Below are 18,853 nucleotides of genomic sequence, written 5' to 3'. Positions count from 1 at the left end.
AACCAGTTATAAGAAATATACTTAAAATATATTTATGGTTGATGCTTCCTGTCTGTAAAAGTTGATATGTAGGTACCAATTCATTTTTCAGTTTTTATATTTTTTCTTAGGTCCAAAAAGCAAAGGTATAAATGCTCTGTTTAAAACTATCCTAGGCCAAAAAACCAAAAACCAGAACGGCATGCACCCTAATTATTCTTTGCCACTTGGGAAAAACTGCTATATGCCTATTAATATAGTTTATCTTAGTCTTCCGTTATGTAAAAGAATTTATGGTGTAAGGGGGGTGATGAAATAACTTCCCTTAAGACCTAAGGTATTTGATCTAGTTAGACAAAATGATGAGCCAAATTACAGATATTCAAGTGACAGTAGGTCAGAATTAACTGTGAGGGGCTTCCCTGGTGGCGCAGTGGTTGAGAATCTGCCTGCTAATGCAGGGGACACGGGTTCGAGCCCTGGTCTGGGAAGATCCCACATGCCGCGGAGCAACTAAGCCCGTGAGCCACAACTACTGAGCCTGCGCGTCTGGAGCCTGTGCTCCGCAACAAGAGAGGCCACGACAGTGAGAGGCCCGCGCACCGCGATGAAGATTGGCCCCCGCTTGCCGCAACTAGAGAAAGCCCTCACAGAAACGAAGACCCAACACAGCCAAAAATAAATTAATTAAAAAAAAAAAACTTTAAAGAACTGTGAGTGAAATGGTTTTATTTTAGGAGAAAAGTGCGAAGAGGTTTCTAAACATGTATATTTCATCATTCTTCCTGACACATTACTTCCCCAGCCTAAAGTATGAGAAGTTAAAATTTGAATAAAACGCATAATTCCAAAGAAACTAATTAGCTTCCCTGCTTTATTTCTACAGGTCTTAACTCTGAAGGACTGTACCGAGTCTCAGGATTTAGTGACCTAATTGAAGATGTCAAGATGGCTTTTGACAGAGGTGTGTTTTCCAGCAGGTTCATTAACTTAGGACAGTAATTCTCTGTCAAAAAAGGCACAATTTCTTATGTTATTCTTTCCATTATTTTTCTAAATCATTAATGATTATTATGCCAAATGAAAAGACTTAGCTTATAATTTTTATTATTTTTTGTATTAGTTGTAAGTATTAAACTGTTAAATTTCAGGGTGAGAAATAAGCATAAAATTTAACTGTATTACCAACATTTGAGTATCCAAGGCTGGTCCACGTTCACCAAAATGTATACATAGCAGTTAAATTTACCAAGAACCATGGAGAAAACAGTGGAGGTGGATGGTAGGGGAGGGAATCTAAGTCATTGCAGATCTCAGATTTTCCAGGTTTGTGGTGGCCCACCTAACTCTGCCTGCCATGCAAGCCTCCCCGACATCTCGTTATCAAAGTCTGAGCTTGTGTCAGGGCAGGAATCTGAGAGGAGCTGGGGACCTTCTGGCATCAGACTTCCCACTGTGGGAGGAAGGACCCAGCCAAAGAAAAGCTCAATGGGACTTCTTTTCTTTTAACTAACATTTAAATTAAGGTTTGTTGCCATGGTTCTCCAGTTTGTCTTTGTTTTGAGCACTGGAATAGGTGGTACCAAGGAACTGTAAACTTGAATACAGGAAGTGAAACAGAATAGGAGTTGTGATCGTAAAGAGCCTCTTTCCTTTGCAAGTACATATTTCTATTCCATTACACTCCTCTCCCATCACAGACCCCTTACAGCCAACAGAGACAGAAGACAATATAAATGAGATATTATTACTAACCCAGTAGGAGGAAACCTAGGTCAGCCCACATATTTGATAAGATTGAAGAAAATGAGGTGAAGTAATGGCATCAGGAACAACCCTGAATCTACACCAGACTGAATGTTAGGCATTTCTTTTTCTCTGAAAGGTAGCAACTGAGCATGTCCATTCCCAGCCACTGGCCATGGGAGATTTTCCATATAATCCCTCCTCTCCTGCCCCTGCCCATAGTTTCCTCTGTTAACATCTCTCATTCATACAGTACATCTGTTGTAATTGATGAGCCAACATTGATACCTTATTATTGACTAAAGTCAATAGTTTACATTAAAGTTCACTTTTTATGTTGTACAGTTCTGTGGTTTTTGGCAAATGCATAACGTCATGTATCCACCATCACAGTGTCATACAGAACTTTCACTACCATAAAAATCCCTACGCTCTACCTGTTCTTCTTTCCCTTCCTCCCCTGAACTCCTGGCAACCACTGATCTTTTTACTGACTCCACAGCTTTGCCTTTTCCAGAATATCATATAGTTGGAATCATACAGTATGTAATTTTTTCAGGCCGGCTTCTTTTACTTGGCAACGCGTATTTAAAGTTCCTCCGTGTCTTTTCATGGCTTGAGAGCTCATTTATTTTTATCGCTGAATAATATTCCTTTGTCTGGATATACCACAATTTCTCTGTTCACTTATTGAAAGACCATCTTGCTTCCATTTTTCTTGGCAATTATGAATAAAACTGCTGTAAACATTTGTGTGCAGGTTTTTGTGTGGACAAAAGTTTTCAACTCCTTGGGGTAAATACCAAGGAGTGTGATTTCTGGATTATATGGTAAGCGTTTGTTTAGCTTTGCAAGAACCTGTCTGTCTTCCAAAGTGGCAGTTCCACTTTGCATTCCCACCAGCAACCAAAGAGAGTTCCTGTGGCTCCACATCCTTGCCAGCATTTGGCGTTATCAGCGTTCTGGATTCTAGCCATTCTAATAGCTGTGTAGGAAAGAGGCTGCTTTTTTTTTTTTTTTTTTTTGACATTTATCGTGGTTTCTTTTATTTTTGAATACAAGTTTGCTTTTTTTTTTTTAACATCTTTATTGGAGTATAATTGTTTTACAATGGTGTGCTAGTTTCTGCTGTATAACAAAGTGAATCAGCTATACATATATACATATATCCCCATATCCCCTCCCTCTTGCATCTCCCTCCCACCCTCCCTATCCCATCCCTCTAGGTGGACCCAAAGCACCAAGCTGATCTCCCTGTGCTGTGCATCTGCTTCCCACTAGCTATTTATTTTACGTTTGGTAGTGTATATTGATACAGCCACTATGGAGAACAGTATGGAGGTTCCTTAAAGAACTAAAAATAGAACTACCATACGACCCAGCAATCCCACTTCTGGGCATATTCCCTGAGAAAACCATAATTCAAAAAGAGTCATGCACCACAATGTTCATTGCAGCTCTGTTTACAATAGCCAGGACATGGAAGCAACCTAAGTGTCCATCAACAGATGAATGGATAAAGAAGATGTGGCACATATATACAGTGGAATATTACTCAGCCATGAAAAGAAATGAAATTGAGTTATTTGTAGTGAGGTGGATGGACCTAGAGTCTGTCATACAGAGTGAAGTAAGTCAGAAAGAGAAAAACAAATACTGTATGCTAACACATATATATGGAATCTGAAAAAAAAAATGGTTCTGAAGAACCTAGGGGCAGGAGAGGAATAAAGACACAGACGTAGAGAATGGACTTGAGGACACAGGGAGGGGGAAGGGTAAGCTAGGACAAAGTGAGAGAGTGGCATGGACATATATACACTACCAAATGTAAGAGGCTGCTTTTTAATCATTAAAAATCTTTCATAAACTAAATGGAATAAAAGAAATCTAGTATAAGATTTAGCTCAGAGTAGACACTAATTAAGTCTTTAGTAGATGAAAATTCAGCTGTTTTAACAAAGTACTAAGTGCAGTGGAGGGCAGAAGGGGCCACCCTGAAAGAAGGCCAGCTTTGCTTGAGAGTCGTAAAGCCCAGCAACTCTAAAATTTCCTCTATTCTATAATTTTTTCTCTTGTTATCTCAACACTCTAAAGTTTTGTTTTGCTTTTTCACTTCTCACTACCTCTCCTACCCCCAGGGCTCAGGCAAGATCTAACGTTAGGTGTGGGAACCTGGGGTGAACCATAGGTGGCCTCTTGTGCTGGGTCTTTTGTAAGTTGGGAGGACCTCAGTTGTTATTTTTCTCATTCTCTATGTTTATTTTAAAAAGGAAAAAAAAGTAACCCCACATTATTCCCCTAGGAATTCTCAAGTACTCATGAAATTTAAAAATATTTCTGTTAACCTCAGTCATCTCCTACTTTTCTCCTCTATCATTAAACATGGAAAAATAAGTAACTTCAGAATATAAAATTCAAAAAAATAGATTGTCTTTCACAGAAAAAAAACATATATATATATATATTTCAGCACAGTGAATTTGATGTTAAAAACTGAAGCATTGCTAATCTTTAAAAACAGTATACAAAAATGTTATTTGTTAAAAGTGCTATGAATCCAGATATTTACTTCTGTTTCTTTTAACATCCTTCAAAGATGGTGAGAAAGCAGATATTTCTGTGAACATGTATGAAGATATCAACATTATCACTGGTGCACTGAAACTGTACTTCAGAGATTTACCAATTCCACTCATCACGTATGACGCCTACCCTAAGTTTATAGAGTCTGCCAGTAAGTATGAAGGCATGCATTTGTAACCTGACAAATCGCCTCTTTTTGGTAATCACATCTCCTGTTTTTTCTGCTGAGTATCTTGAATGCATTTTATGAAATATTTCTCACTGGCCTCTCTCCATGGCTAATACACTCACAAGAATTTTGAACTCTTCTCTAACATAGGTTATTTATGACTTCTACCATCAGAAGCATCTTTGCAATGTATTTTCCAAAGTAAGGCTTATACCAGTTCTCCTAGATATGGACCAGTACTTTTGTAAAATAAGATAAAAATAACTAGAAAAATAAAATTGAAAAAAACAAGACCAACTATTTGTTATTAGATTCAGCAAGCATGAAGATTACTCTGTCAGATTGCTATAAAATATATAAATTCTTACTCTCAATTTCTGTCCTTATCCTGTGACAGGCCATTAATAAGCAGTTTGCAAACTGGCATGGGTTCATAGATTATACTTTAAGGAGCACTATTTTAGATCAAAAAGTTATTTTTTAAGTTCTAGTTAAGATGAAAATGAGAAAAAGCAAAGGCTCATTTGCCAAATTTTATTTATGGTGCAAAAATCATACCTGTAATTTACACTTGTTTTTTTAAAGAAGGGAATTCTTAACAGATTTTAAGTGTTGGCATTACCATTTTTTAGAAGAGATCGGCTATTTCTGTCATTTACTTTTCTCTCTTAAAAACCATATGCTGTGTTAATCTTTAAATAATAACATCACTTCCTTAGGAACACTGATTTGCTTTCTGATTTTGAAATTTCACAAGTACAAACTTTCTTTGTTCTAACTTTCAGTTTCCCCTTCAGAGCTTGTGTTGAGAATTTTTGTGGTTAGTTCCATGGAGCCCTGATTTCTCGCGGGTCAGCTCAAGCTCTCATGTAGAGAACAGCTGTGAGAATTACACTGGTTTTTACAAACTTTCATGTTAGAAGCCTGAAAAGACTCTAGATCTCTTCCATGGGAATTGGGGATTCAGGGCAGATCATGAAAATTGTCTGAGGGAGCTTACGGGTTCTTCTTTGGTGGGGCAGAGGTTTCCTCCCCAGAGAGATAAGTCAGAATGCCACTAACCTGGAAGGCACTTGACATACACCTGTATCGCAAAGGGCTGCTCAGACCTCGGTTTGCTCTGACCCCCAACACAACTCTGGGGGCTCCACTGGATGGTGTTCCTGCCCCCTTGTTGCTTGTTAGTAAAATTGAAACTCAGCTCTGTGGCTACCCCAAGGGCATCCAATTAGCACAGGACAGAGCCAGGATTCAAACCCCGGGTCTGAACGCTACACAACCCCTTTATCTACTTAGAAGAAAAATCTAAGCACTCCTTATGGATTTTAAGGCCTTTTGCCCCACACCCCCAAACTACCTCACCTTCTTTCCCCACACCCACCTGAGTTGCTGAGGACAATCTTCCCTCTTTATTATTCTTCCAAAGCATTTGTCACTGTTCTTGGGTTTGTGTCTGAAACAGCCCTCCGGTGTGAAATCAGCAAGTCCCCTTATGTCACACCTCAGAGAGCTCTTGAAAGCACATCGTAAGAGAGAAACTTTCCTAAATCAAGGTAGAAATTCCATTTCCTTCTAATATAAAACTGTTTTGATGTGTGACATCAAAAACCCTGGCATAATGCTTACACACAATATAAACGTTTACTGTACGTGTTTGATACTGATATCAAAGATTTTGTGGAGCATTGTGTCCTTGTAACATGTCTTTCCTAGTAGTAGAGTCTGTTTTATTCTTTAGATGCACAGATACAGCCGTTCTCTTACCTGTATAAGCAGATAAGGAAGATGAGTGAAGCTAAGATTTACAGAGCATATACTAGGTGTCAGGAATGGTGCTAGGCACTTTACACCCATGATGTTGTTTTAGAAGAAATGAGGTGTTACAGGTATAAGTAAATTGTCCAGGGTCACGTGGTGAGAGGAGGTGGCCCTGGCATTCAAACCCACATCTGTCAAAGCCGTGCTGTCTCCACTCTACACACAGCCTGGCTCGCCTGATGGAACAGGGTACAAAAGGCTTAAACGGAGGAGGAAGACAGGAGGGGAGGGCGGAACCCTTTCCAAACAAAGGACAGGGCTAGCTCACCTCTCCCGATGAGCTTTTTGTATCTCAGCCACTAAAACAACTGGGGCCGTGTTTTTCAGGTCTCAGGTGTCTGGCATTTATTAGCAGCCCTTGCCAACAAAAAAATCAGAGTTTGTGTTAAAGCTTTCTCCTGCAAAAGCTGTTTGAGCTCTGCTCTTGCAGCCTCCCTTGGAGAAGCTGCTGGGTGAAAGCTGGAAGGGAGTGGTGGCGGGAAATGAAAAAAAGGATTCAAGGGTGGAGGAGGCCAGGGCATCCCAACCAAAATCTTGAAGAGCTTCATAATCCCCTGGAAACTCACTTATGAACCACCTAGAAGCCTTGGTCTACCCAGCACTTCTTCCTCATTCCCTCTCCCCAGTGAAGAAATTGGTGCCCTACAATACAAAGGCCCAGAAGACAGATGCTTCTCACAGGCCGTGCTCAATAACCCAGCGTGCACGGAGGCTTCCCAACCACCGTGAAAACAGCACTGCCACAGTTGAGCTCCTGGTCAGGCTGAATGGAGAAACCTCCCTCTGGCCAAGGAGTCTAAGAGCTCTTCCCAGAAGATCTTAGAAAAGCTACATGACTCAGTCAGTGTGTAACCTTGAGCGAGTCAGATCAACTCAGAGAGAAAACCCAGAGTTCTTTGTCCTCAGCAACTTAAAATGTCCTGAAGAGAAGCCTGGTAGCTTGCCGAGTTTCCCCTCAGCTCTGCCACTGATTCACCCCTTTTTCTTGGCTAAGTTTTATTCTTCTTGTATTTGAGTTTCTCTGTAAAGAATTAGACAATACATTCTTTCAGAGAGCTTGTAACTAGATCTGATGCAGGTTCAGAGTGCTCGTTTCCTGCCGTCACAATGTACACATCCCCAAATCCTCCAGACCTTCCCTGGACCTCGCAGCCATAGGCCGCCTTTCTCCCCTGGATTCCCATCGTGCTTGGCTGGGCTTCTTTCACAGCCTTGTTCCTTCCTGAAAAAGTTATAGTCATGTCTGGTCTTCCCTAGTAGACTGTAACTTCCTCAGAGGCAGGGGTCCTCTCCTGTTTGTTTTCCCTCAGTGCCCAGTCACGTAATAGGTGCTCAAAAATATTTGTTGAGTAAACATAATTTTATATTAAGAACCGTAGAATCTTAGAGTTTTTAGATACTCTAAGGGGTCCCATAACTGGACTTTCTTCTACAACACATTCTTTTTTAAATACCCTGTAACTGCAAGATCACTGCTTCTCTAGGCGGCCTGTCCACTGGTGGACGGATGTCCACTGACAGACGCACAGTGAAATCTGCCTGCTTTTAACTCCCTCCCATTGGCGGTGGTGCCAGTATCACCCTCTCCCACACGCAAGCCTTTCGTATACTTGAACAACTGATGGTGGCCATTCATCTCAGAGTACATTCCACTGTGTCTGTCTCGCTCTTAAATTATGCTGTGGTTTTCTTAAGGCTAAAGATTTGTGTTCTCTGAAGAACTGATCATGGGCAAGACTCTTCTAAGTGGGGAAAAATGAGAAATGAACTCCAGGGAAGAATTTTTGTCAATTTAACATCCATCTATTCAAATGCATTTTGTCATATGTTCCCAAATTTATATTCTCCAGTCTGGACCTCTCCCTAAACCCCAGATCAGTCCACAGTCAGCACGTTCACTTGGACACCTGAAGGACATCTCAAACAGAACTCTTGATCTTCCCCCCAGACCTCCTCCATCCGTGATCTTCCCCATCTCAGTTGATTGAGGCTCCATCCTTCCAGTTGCCTAAGCCCAAACCTTGGCTCATTCTTGATTATTCTCTTTTTCATACATCCCTCATCAAGAAACCCTCTGGACTCTACCCTCAAAATATACCCAGAATCCAGCAACTTCTTACCACCTTCACTGCCACCACCTGGTCTAAACGAGTGTCATTCCTCACCTGGATGTTTGTAATGACCAGAGTGGTCTTTCTGTTTTCACTCTTGCCCTTCCACAGCCTGTTTCCCACGTGGCAGCCAGAGGAGCAATACTGTGAAAAGTGTATGTCAGATCCTGACCCTCCCTCATGCAGAACCTTCCCATTTCTTTCCGTAAATGCTGTGTTCTTAGACTAGCCCGCAGCACCTGCCATGATAAAGTGCCCTGTTACCTCTCTGACCTCACCCCCGTCTACTCCTCTCTGCTCAGTCTCCTGCAGCCACACTTGGCTCCGCGCTTCTCCTCAGACATTACAGGCACGCTCTCCCCTCGGAACCATTGCACGGATGTCCCTCTGCCTGGAACCGTCTTCACCCAGGTCTCCATGGGTTTCATTCCCTCCCTCCCTCAAAGTCTGTACACGAGACTTTCTTTCTCATGAAGGCCTATCCTGACCATCCCATGTAATATTGCACCCTCGCAGCCCTCCCGGTGTTTCTTATCCTGCTGTTTTCTGCGTAGCGCTCATTCTAATCTAGTATAAACTGTAGGATAGAGTATTTATTGTCTATTGCCTCCAGCAGAAAGTAAGCTCTCTGTGAACGGGGAATTTTGTTTCTTTGCTAGGCCACCTACACTGTCCTTAATTTCACGCTATCTCAAGAGTCTCCTTATAAAGGTTAACTATAGAAATGAAAAGGAAACGAAGTTACTCTTTTTTCAATTTCCAGAATACTGTAGTTTCAAATTAATTAGTCCAATCATAAAAACTATAGCTAAGTAAAAACTAAGTAGTAGTTTTCTATAGTAAATGGAATTTTCTTCTGTTCGTTCTAGAAATTAAATGATTGGATTTCAGTATCTGAGATGTTATTGCTGTTATGAATTGGCACGTTGAACCTTAAAGCCCCATGGTTCAAAGACTATGCATTATTTATCATAGCAAAAGGCAAATAATACATTCTTTATTGCTAAGAAATGAACCAAGAACTCTGGGGAAGCCTTGGGCAGAAATTGTAAAATGGCCGAAGTTTCTCTGAATTAAAAAGCTTCAGTCACTGTTCACATTCTGAAATTTATCACATCTGCTCTGCCAATGCTAGGAACTTTTCACTTTCATCTTGTATCAGTTTTTACCTGACTCCAGTACATTGCCGTTGAGTTGGTTTGTTTTATAAATTAGAAAGAGTAGGATTCTTGGTCTTGTGTCTTAAATGTTGTATTCTGGTCAGATATGGCCTTCCAGGATTTCAAGGCTGCTAACCAACACTTAAAGGCAATTGCCCTGAAGCCCAGCGTTTAAAGGCACCCCATCTTCTTGACGTTTGGTTAGAAGCAGGAATGTGCTATGGTCCTCTTTTTGAGAGCATGAAATTCCGAAGATGTCTATTGTTTCTGAATATGGAAGTGACTAATGAATTAAACGCAGTCTGTGACCTCAAAGGAATGTGGTTTTTTGGCCAAAACAGAACTAAAATATCCAAATGAAGATTGTCCCCCTCAAAGTTTACACCTTTGTAAGAGTCACATTTATTTCAGGGATCCTGTTGTCACTCAGAACGTTTGGAATTGCCTTCAAAGTCTGTATTGCATTCTTCTGAATATCTTAAGTAGAAGAATTGTGCTTTGAGGGTAGAATTGACTTTTTTATATAACAAAATAATTTAAAAGTAAGTCTAATGAATAAAGGAAGTAAATATTGGATGATACATTTCTTGGTCTATAAAGAAAAAAGCATGAATATCAATTAATAAAACTTTGGCAGGGGTTGCAGTGGGCACTGGGCTGGCATCGCTTGTATACCATTGCTGAAAGGAGATTTTCAAAATATTTTGAACAGTGCAACATTGTTTCAGTATGTCTGTAATGTTCTAAGATGACCCTATTTGAATATATAAGTTTTTATCCTTGCATACGTTTATGTGTCTGAATTTTTTATAGTTACATCCTATACATCCAATATCTAATTTTCATATTTATCAGACTTTAGGACCCTCAAGTGAAAACACTGGGTGCTCTCCCCAAAAGTCCAAGTGAATGATATTGCCACATTGACACTAAACTTTTGGAAATCTGAGACTTGAACCTTAAAAATATTTTCCAAAGCTGTGGGCAAGGACCTGTGAGAAAGCACTTTTTGTCAGTTTTAGAAGATCACCACAAGAATAGAATTAAATGGGCCATTTGTACCAGTTGTCTATTAAAGTTTCTCTCCTTGGTATTCATCTTGCTACTGTAGAAATCATGGATCCTGATGAGCAATTAGAAACCCTTCACGAAGCACTGACACTGCTGCCGCCCGCTCACTGCGAAACCCTCCGGTATCTCATGGCGCATCTGAAGAGGCAAGTTCCCAACTCGGACGCTTATATTTGTACCACGTCCAAATGTTAAGAATCAAATAAAAGCAAAGGTGAAAGAAAGGACAGATGATCTATTGAATGAATGAATAAATACATAGGTATCTTGTCTTCTTGTGTGAAATCGCACACGTTGAGAAGGAATGCTAAAAAAAAAATGCACTACAATCCTGAATGCGGGCTTGATTCCGACATAAAGGTATTCGCAGTTCAAGTATATGTTCCGAATATGTTAGAAATACCAGTATTCTGCCAAGGACACGCATTAATTTTTGTGGAAAGGGAAAAGGTTGCAGCTGTAAAGACACTAGCGTTAGTATAATAAAGCAAGAACGAAGCAACTTGCAAGGAAGCTCACTTATGTCTTGCTCCAAAATAGGCACTTCAGACTTGGCATTTTAGATTACTGAATTAATGTTGCCAACATTGAAACCTGCTGTAAAAAGTGATGGAGTAAAGTAAGGAGTAAAGAGAAGAATGGAAAATAAAATATTTCAGTTACTTCTGGTTGAATGTTTTAAAGGGATTGATGGTGATATAGCTTTATTTCCCTGCTTGGTCACCCTCCATCTCTCCCAGTTGAAGCAAGGTTTTTAAAATTATATGACCAAGTTTTAGTGGTTTTAGGATTTCCAAATACAGTACCAATCAGAAACAAAAAAAAACCCAGCAGAACTTGACATCTATTTTGTATGCCTTTAGGTGCGAGTTACCCAGAAGTGACTATTTAACTCACGGTGCTTTTAAGGATTTACATGGTTTCCCTCCTTAAAAGCACCATGAGTTAAAACGTTTTTTAATATGCTTCACTTGTAAATTCAAGTTTGCTATGTATGTGGATGCAGTTAAGACCTCCACACTAAAACAAAGGAATAACTCTCAAATTATAGTCTCTGTGCCTTTGCTGTAGCAGTAAAAAGAATATAAATACTTACTTACACTCCCTGACGAGGTTGCTTAGCTTGAGCCATTTCCTGTTAATATCGCTACCACTCTCTCCCTAACTACTCAATAAGCCATTCAACTTGCAAAAATGCTCTATAGGAAACAAGATCTCGCCAAAGTGGAGGGAGAGCTGATGGAATTATCCGGATGACCCGGTCCCCTCCCTGTGTACAAACCCACCCCTGCAGCTCTAGGCTATGGCAGGCGAATCCACAGATAGAACCGACTCCACACAGCCCAGCACATCAACTCAGGCTTCAGCTCCAGTGATCACCAGAAGTTTAAATTATTTACTAACATCATTTACGTTAAGGAAGGTCAGTACTTTGAAGTTAAGGAGAAGTGCAGAGAAATAACCGAGCGAAAGAGCTGATCGGTGGGCACAAACCTTTACTGTGAATCTTTTGTTTTAGTGCTTCAGCACGCCAAAGACCCCCCCCACCCCGCCGTAGCCTATGTGAAGTCACCCTCCCTTCCTTGTATGTTTCAGAGTGACCCTCCACGAAAAGGAGAATCTGATGAATGCAGAGAACCTTGGGATTGTTTTCGGCCCAACCCTCATGAGATCTCCAGAACTAGACGCCATGGCTGCCCTGAACGATATACGATATCAGAGACTGGTGGTGGAGCTGCTTATCAAAAACGAAGACATTTTATTTTAAATTTTTAGTTTGAAGGAAAAAAAGAAATGTTTTACAGATGAAGGAATGTTTTACAGTAATTTAATTGGCTCTTATAGCTGAATTATGTCTTGGTTAGAAGTTTGGGCATATAACCAGATTAAAATGAAGGAACTTCCCCATTGTGTTCATAGCACTGCTCCGCTGTCCTTGTAAAACAGTGAACACATGCTTTCCAGTTCTCGTAGTCCTGGGTGTTTATCATGTTAAGAGAAACTCAAGCTAGTGCATGATTAGCCCCCTGTTTGGCAAGGGAACCCCATACAAAGGAGACACAAGCCTGCGCCACCCCTTGTCCTGGGTCGCCTGCGGTTGTAGTGCAGCATGTTTCACACAGTAACTCTGTCGTGACTCTGCTTTTGGGTCCTGCGTCACTGGTTTCTGATGCTTCCATAAACATGCACACAAATGGAGAAACCAGCACCTCTGGCTGCCGCATCGCCATAGACTATAACATATGCCTGCTTTTCTCAAATGCTTTATTTCTGGTTTCTCTTAGTTCTTCTCTAGCATAGTACTTTCTTTCCAGCAAAAGCAAAATGTGTTTTCCGATTTGTTACTTTAGTAAATTATCTCTACCAATAAAAAAGTACAACGCAGAGCATTTTCTGTTAAATTATTATTGGTTTTCAGTTGTAATTTTGTGTTTTTATCTGGCATGCAGTCATTAATTTATTAAATTTGGCTTTTAGAAATCAAAAATATTGATAGCTCACTTTTTTCTCATGACTGAGAGTATTTGGAAAAATGTGTTTGGCCATTTATTTAATACTGAGTGCACCCTCTCACCTCTTTTGTTTACTGTTGAAACTTTTGTGTTGAGCTCCTAAAAAAAATAATATAAAACTGCTTAGAAGTAGAATACCCATTCATTGAATTTATTTTTCTTCTTGCATACTCTGGCAAAAATCTAGAATAGTTTCTCAACTTTTTGGGGCAGTGGGGAGGGCAGGCAGGAGTTCCTTCTAGAGCCATCAGAAAAAGAAAAAGGGCTAACTAAAAAGAATGACTTTTCTGAACGCTCGGGGGTTTGTCAGAGATGCGTGACGTTGACGTGCAGTTGAGCTGACCGCACTGCCTGGGAGGAATCTCAGGTAGCAACCTGACAACTAGGGAAGGGTGTTCTGCGCACAACACGAGGCCCGGAAACCCAGGCAATGGGCCTGATACTGTCACTAGCCACCCACATGGCTTTGAGCTGATGACCATCCAGAGTCTGTTTCCTTATCTGTCAAATGAGTGCCCTCCCAGAACTGAAGTTCTATCCTGCTTTAAAAACTGAAAAAGTGGGACTTCCCTAGTGGCGCAGTGGATAAGAATCTGCCTGCCAGTGCAGGGGACACGGGTTCAATCCCTGATCCAGGAAGAACCCGCATGCCACGGAGCAGCTAAGCCCGTGTGCCACAACTATTGAGCCTGCACTCTAGAGCCCGCGAGCCACAACTACTGAGCCCACGTGCCACAACTACTGAAGCCTGCGCGCCTAGAGCCCGTGCTCCGCAACAAGAGAAGCCACCGCAATGAGAAGCCCGCGCACCGCAACGAAGAATAGCCCCCGCTCGACACAACTAAAGAAAGCCCCCGTGCAGCAACGAAGACCCAACACAGCCAAAAATAAATAAATAAAATAAGTAAATTTATTTTTAAAAAAACAACTGAAAAAGTAATACAAGACACATTTCCATGTTTGCCATTTCGATCCTTAGTGCTTTCAAGACTGTCTCAAAGATAACGGAAACTGACAGAAATATGGAGTTTTTCCATATTTTTACCCTTAGGCTATAGTAGCAAGTTGATCGTATGTTTTATTAATATCTATATTCAGAAAACTGGTGGTGCAGTTCATTACAGCTATCTCCTCAACCACAGTTGCCTATATGAAAAATGTCACTGCACTAAGCAACATGAGATGTATAGATTAATAAAGTACAGAGATTTGTTTTATATAATATAGACATTTTCTTTAAAATGGAGGTCACTGAAAAGCACTAAACACTAAGGGGATGCTTTTGACTCATGAAACACATTTGTCAGGGAAATCTGATCACATGGGTCTGTCCCTGGGTTAGGTACATCTGTTGAACTGCCGCTACGTGCTTAGGACTGAAGTTCATTTTGTACAAAGTCCTTTTAAAGGAGAATTCAGTTGCCTTATTAGAATATAATCACCCTAATTTTTTCCTGAAAGTAACAGACATGGTTGACTTTAGAGCAGGCACTTACCGGAATTAGAGGTGTGTCTGTATTACAGGAGCAGGAGCGGTGCCTGATCATAATACATAAGAAGCAGATGCTCAGATAAAATTCTGAGTAAGTTCAGACAAGGTTACTATCTACCAGGTTTGTGAACAAGTGCACTGGGCATGTTTCTAAACGGATGTGTGGTTCATTCCCCCAGGACATGCGGATACAAATCACAGCTACGTCATCTGTGAGCACCTTTGGACTGTCGGGTGACACTTCTTGAAATGAAGGAACAATTCTCAGTCACTTAGGGAGGCTCTTACTCAATAATTTGCCAGAGTCTTTTATACATATCTTTCTAAGACTACTTGGAGATTTCTCAAATCGTGACCTTTTATACAATGAGGCAGAGGCTTCAACTTCCATCCCATGAGGAGTGGGAGAAGGGACCAGCGAGCCACTCCACCATCACCCACAGATCTGGCAGCACTGTCGGTCCTCTGCCCTGAACATAAAGTCCATTTCTTCTCAACTCTCTGTATATAGTTTTAAGGAAATCATTGAGAAATGGAAGATTTTCCCTTCTCTACATTCTTTGTTAGTTTTTAATGCCAGTTATACCAGCTGGCTAGAGGAAGTAGTTCTTCACTGAATTGAGATGAAAAACGTGTCCCTAAGTGGAAGAATGGATATTTATCAAAATGTTTCTGGTTACTTAATGAGCTCAAATAGAAGGCCTCTGAATAAATTAGGTTCAGGGCTCCAACACTATTCATTTTTAACAAAATATTTTAGAGTTTATAGTCCCAAACCTGATTACGTATTATTGGTGAGTCCACCTAAAAAGCCAAAAATGTTTTTGTTTTTAATGCACGTTGGAAAAGCAGAATACTCCAAACTCTTCTCCCAACTCTATATTTTTGTCATTGGGAGGATAACTTCTTATGGAACTCTTTAAGCATCTTAACTTCATTTGCCTGTAGCAACTATACAGCATTCACATTTGTCTCCTAGTGTTAAGTGAGAGGCATTACTCTTATGAGCGGAAGTAGCCGTGCTCTTTACATACGTCATTACCGCACATCACACCTCCACCCGACACTGGGTGGCTCTGACCCTTGATTGGCAAGCGTTGTGCGGGAATATAGAAGGCTGAGAGGAATATAGCGTTGTCAGGGATCGGCCAGCGTCTCCAATTTTTAGCAATCTAGTTCTCACTTGCATTCTCTCAACAAGTGAAGCCCAGACCTGCATCCCAATACATCCGCACGCCTCATTCCACACCCATTTCCTGCCTGCTCCCTCCCCACAAGCCAGGCACTGTGCTAGCCTGGGAACAAGGTCAGCTCCTGTTCTCAAGGAACTTACCAGATCATTTTGGCCTAGGAAAACTTGAATCCTGTCCTTTTCCTCACTGTCTTATTTCCTATGGGCCTCGGCACTAGCTGCCTATCCCTATGAAGAGGGTGTGCACTCTGGAATGGGACAACAGAGCATGAAAGGGCCCTGTCATGCCATCCTCTGCTGTGGATTCACTAGCCTCTAATTTCCCTGCATCACACAAAGCTCGGCAATGATGGTATCAGTCTACTGCAGCTGAGTGCACTTAGCTCATTTTGGCCAATTCCACGCACAGTTGGCAGTCTTTCTGGAAAAAGCTGTCTCAACCTGACAGCTCAGAGTCACCATTTACCTAAAACAGACTGACAGCCCTAGCATTTCCCAAATAGTAATGAAGGGAAAAAACTGAAGTTGTTTTCTCTAGATTTTGTATAGTCAAGGACTTAGGTTATAACTAGTATACCAAATCCTATTTAAGACCAATTAGCAATTTTATTAGAAAAGGTTGTATTAATAATGTTATTATAGATTCAAACATTTGTTGGTTTCAACACATTCTTCCACCTTACCAAAGTCTTTGGGGCCTCTCAGCAAATGCTTAAATAACTTTTAAAGTAAAATTATTTCACCAGTCTGGCATATCACACAGGCATCTCACATCAATTGATATTTCATGTGTTGAAACCAAAAATCAAGAAAGAGCTAAGCTAAAAATATGATTCATTCATCAACACATAGTGTAAGGAAACCCCTGATTTATGAGGTTTTTTGTTCTTTGCTGAAGAGAGACTATTTTAATATAGTCAGTAATAGCATATTTCACAATGTAAATTTTTTCCATTATTGCTTATTCCACAGGATAGCACAAAACAAGAAGTATAAGCATGTTGCTGACTGAGTTTTTGGAGCTCTGAAAGTGTTAGGGTGTTTATTATTGTTCAGATACAGTCACGATTAATTGTAGCAGGGAACGTCAGCATGTGAAGCTAGATGCATTTCTAGTTCTGAAACATAACTACTTAACTGCCCATGCCACTGTGGTAACACAAAAAGCAGAGGAGGTAATGTTTAGAGATTAAAATGAAGAATGTTAGCAAGAAGGGCCCTCCAGAGGTAAAATGTTGTAAACTTGGAATGTTCTGGAAACAGAAAAATCTTTTGATTTTCACTGTACCAATCTCAGACCAGTGAGTTTCCTCTGATGTGTCTCTAGGTAAAATGTGGCCACAGGCTTGGGCTTGTCCGTGCAAAAAATCAAGGCCTGGCCTGTTATTTGGATACCTCCCCATAGGAATGAACATTTTCCTAAGAGAGTTTTTATTCTTACCAACGAAAATTCATAGTTTTGAGGAATAATTTGCTCAAGTTTTTTTTTAAAATAGTATCCAAACTATATGAGAGAGGAGGTGATATGGGCATACAAAGGTTAAGTTCAACTACATCAGTGCCAGCTCTGTCCCAAGATTCTAGGAACACTGTGACATCAAAAACATGGGAGGGAGTAAAAATGAACAGCTTTAGAATGTGCTTAAACTTGTTATCATCTTAAAATAGACTGTTATAAATATAAGTTGTTTTATGTAAGCCTCATGGTAACTACAAAGCAAAAACCTACAGTAAATACCCAAAAGATAAAGGAATCTAATCATACCACTGCAGAAAATCATCAAGTCACAGAGGAAGAGAGCAGAAGAAAGGAAGAGAGGAAATAAAAAACAGCCAGTAAACAATTAACAAAATGGCAATAAGTACACAATTATCAAAAATTACTTTAATGTAAACGAACTAACTTCTCCAATCAACAGCATTAAAGTGGCTAAATGGATAAAAAAAATACAAGACCCACCTATATACCGCCTACAAGTGACTCACTTCAGAAGTAAGGATACACACAGGCTGAAACTGAAGGGATGGAAAAAGATATTCCATGCAAATAGAAACCAAAAGAAAGCTGGGATAGCTATAGTTATATCAGACAAAATAGACTTTAAGACAAAGACTATAATAAGAGACAAAGCCATTACATAACAGTAAAGGGGTCAGTCTCACCAGAGGATATAACATTTATAAATATTTATGCCCCTAATCTAAGAGCACCTAAATATATAAAGCAAATTTTAACAGACCTGAAGGGAGAATAGCAATACAATAATAGGAGGGGACTTTAATTCATCAGTGGATAGATTCCAGACAAAATCAATAAGGAAACATGGGCCTTAAATGACATGTTAGACCAGACAGACTTAGCAGACATGTATAGAACATTTCACCCAAAAGCAACAGAATACATATTCTTCTCAAGCACACATGGAACATTCTCCAGGATAGATCATATGTTAAGCCACAAAACAAGTCAATACATTTAAGAAGACTGAAATCATATCAAGCATCTTTTCTGACCACAATGGTATAAAACTAGAAATCAATTCTAAGAAGAAAACTGGAAAATACACAAATATGGGGAGACTAAAAAACATGGCTACTGAACAACCAATGGGTCAAAGGAGAAATCAAAAGTGAAATTAAAAAAATACCTTGGGGCAAACAAAAATGGAAATACAACATACCAAAATTCATGAGGTGCACCGTGATTCTAGGCAGCGAAGAAGTGGTTGATCAGCACGAGGAGGTGGCATTAAATGTAGTCATAAATGTAAGGGCTCCAGGCCCCCAGCCCACTGGTGGCCTGCTTCTCTGACTCTGCCTTACTTCGGCCCAGTGCAATGGTTTTTAAACTTTAGCGTCTTTCAGAGTCACCTGGAGAACTTGATAAAGGCCTTACCACCAGAGGTTCTGAATTAGGAGATCTGGGGTGGGGCCCCAAAATTTGCATTTCTAACAAGGCCCCAGGTGATACTCATGCTGCTGGTCCCAGGATCACCCTTTGAGAACCACTGGCTCA

At 40.4% G+C, this 18,853-nt stretch overlaps 1 protein-coding gene across 4 annotated transcripts in view; it reads left to right on the top strand.

The window, feature by feature from the left end:
- Nucleotides 1-13,025, top strand: part of CHN1 (chimerin 1) — a 196,499-nt gene extending 183,474 nt beyond the window's left edge. For all 4 annotated transcript variants that reach the window (XM_057551005.1, XM_057551004.1, XM_057551006.1 and 1 more), the window contains 4 exons: nt 866-943; nt 4,325-4,462; nt 10,681-10,786; nt 12,237-13,025. In XM_057551005.1, the coding sequence (XP_057406988.1) occupies nt 866-943; nt 4,325-4,462; nt 10,681-10,786; nt 12,237-12,408 (494 nt within the window). In that variant the 3' untranslated portion in view covers nt 12,409-13,025. The remainder of the gene's footprint in view (nt 1-865; nt 944-4,324; nt 4,463-10,680; nt 10,787-12,236) is intronic.
- Nucleotides 13,026-18,853: the final 5,828 nt, after the last annotated feature.

This window comes from Balaenoptera acutorostrata, chromosome 8, assembly GCF_949987535.1.
Source record: "Balaenoptera acutorostrata chromosome 8, mBalAcu1.1, whole genome shotgun sequence".
NCBI lineage: Eukaryota > Metazoa > Chordata > Mammalia > Artiodactyla > Balaenopteridae > Balaenoptera > Balaenoptera acutorostrata.
Note: the sequence above shows the minus strand (reverse complement) of the source record. Positions and strands in the feature narration are given on the sequence as shown.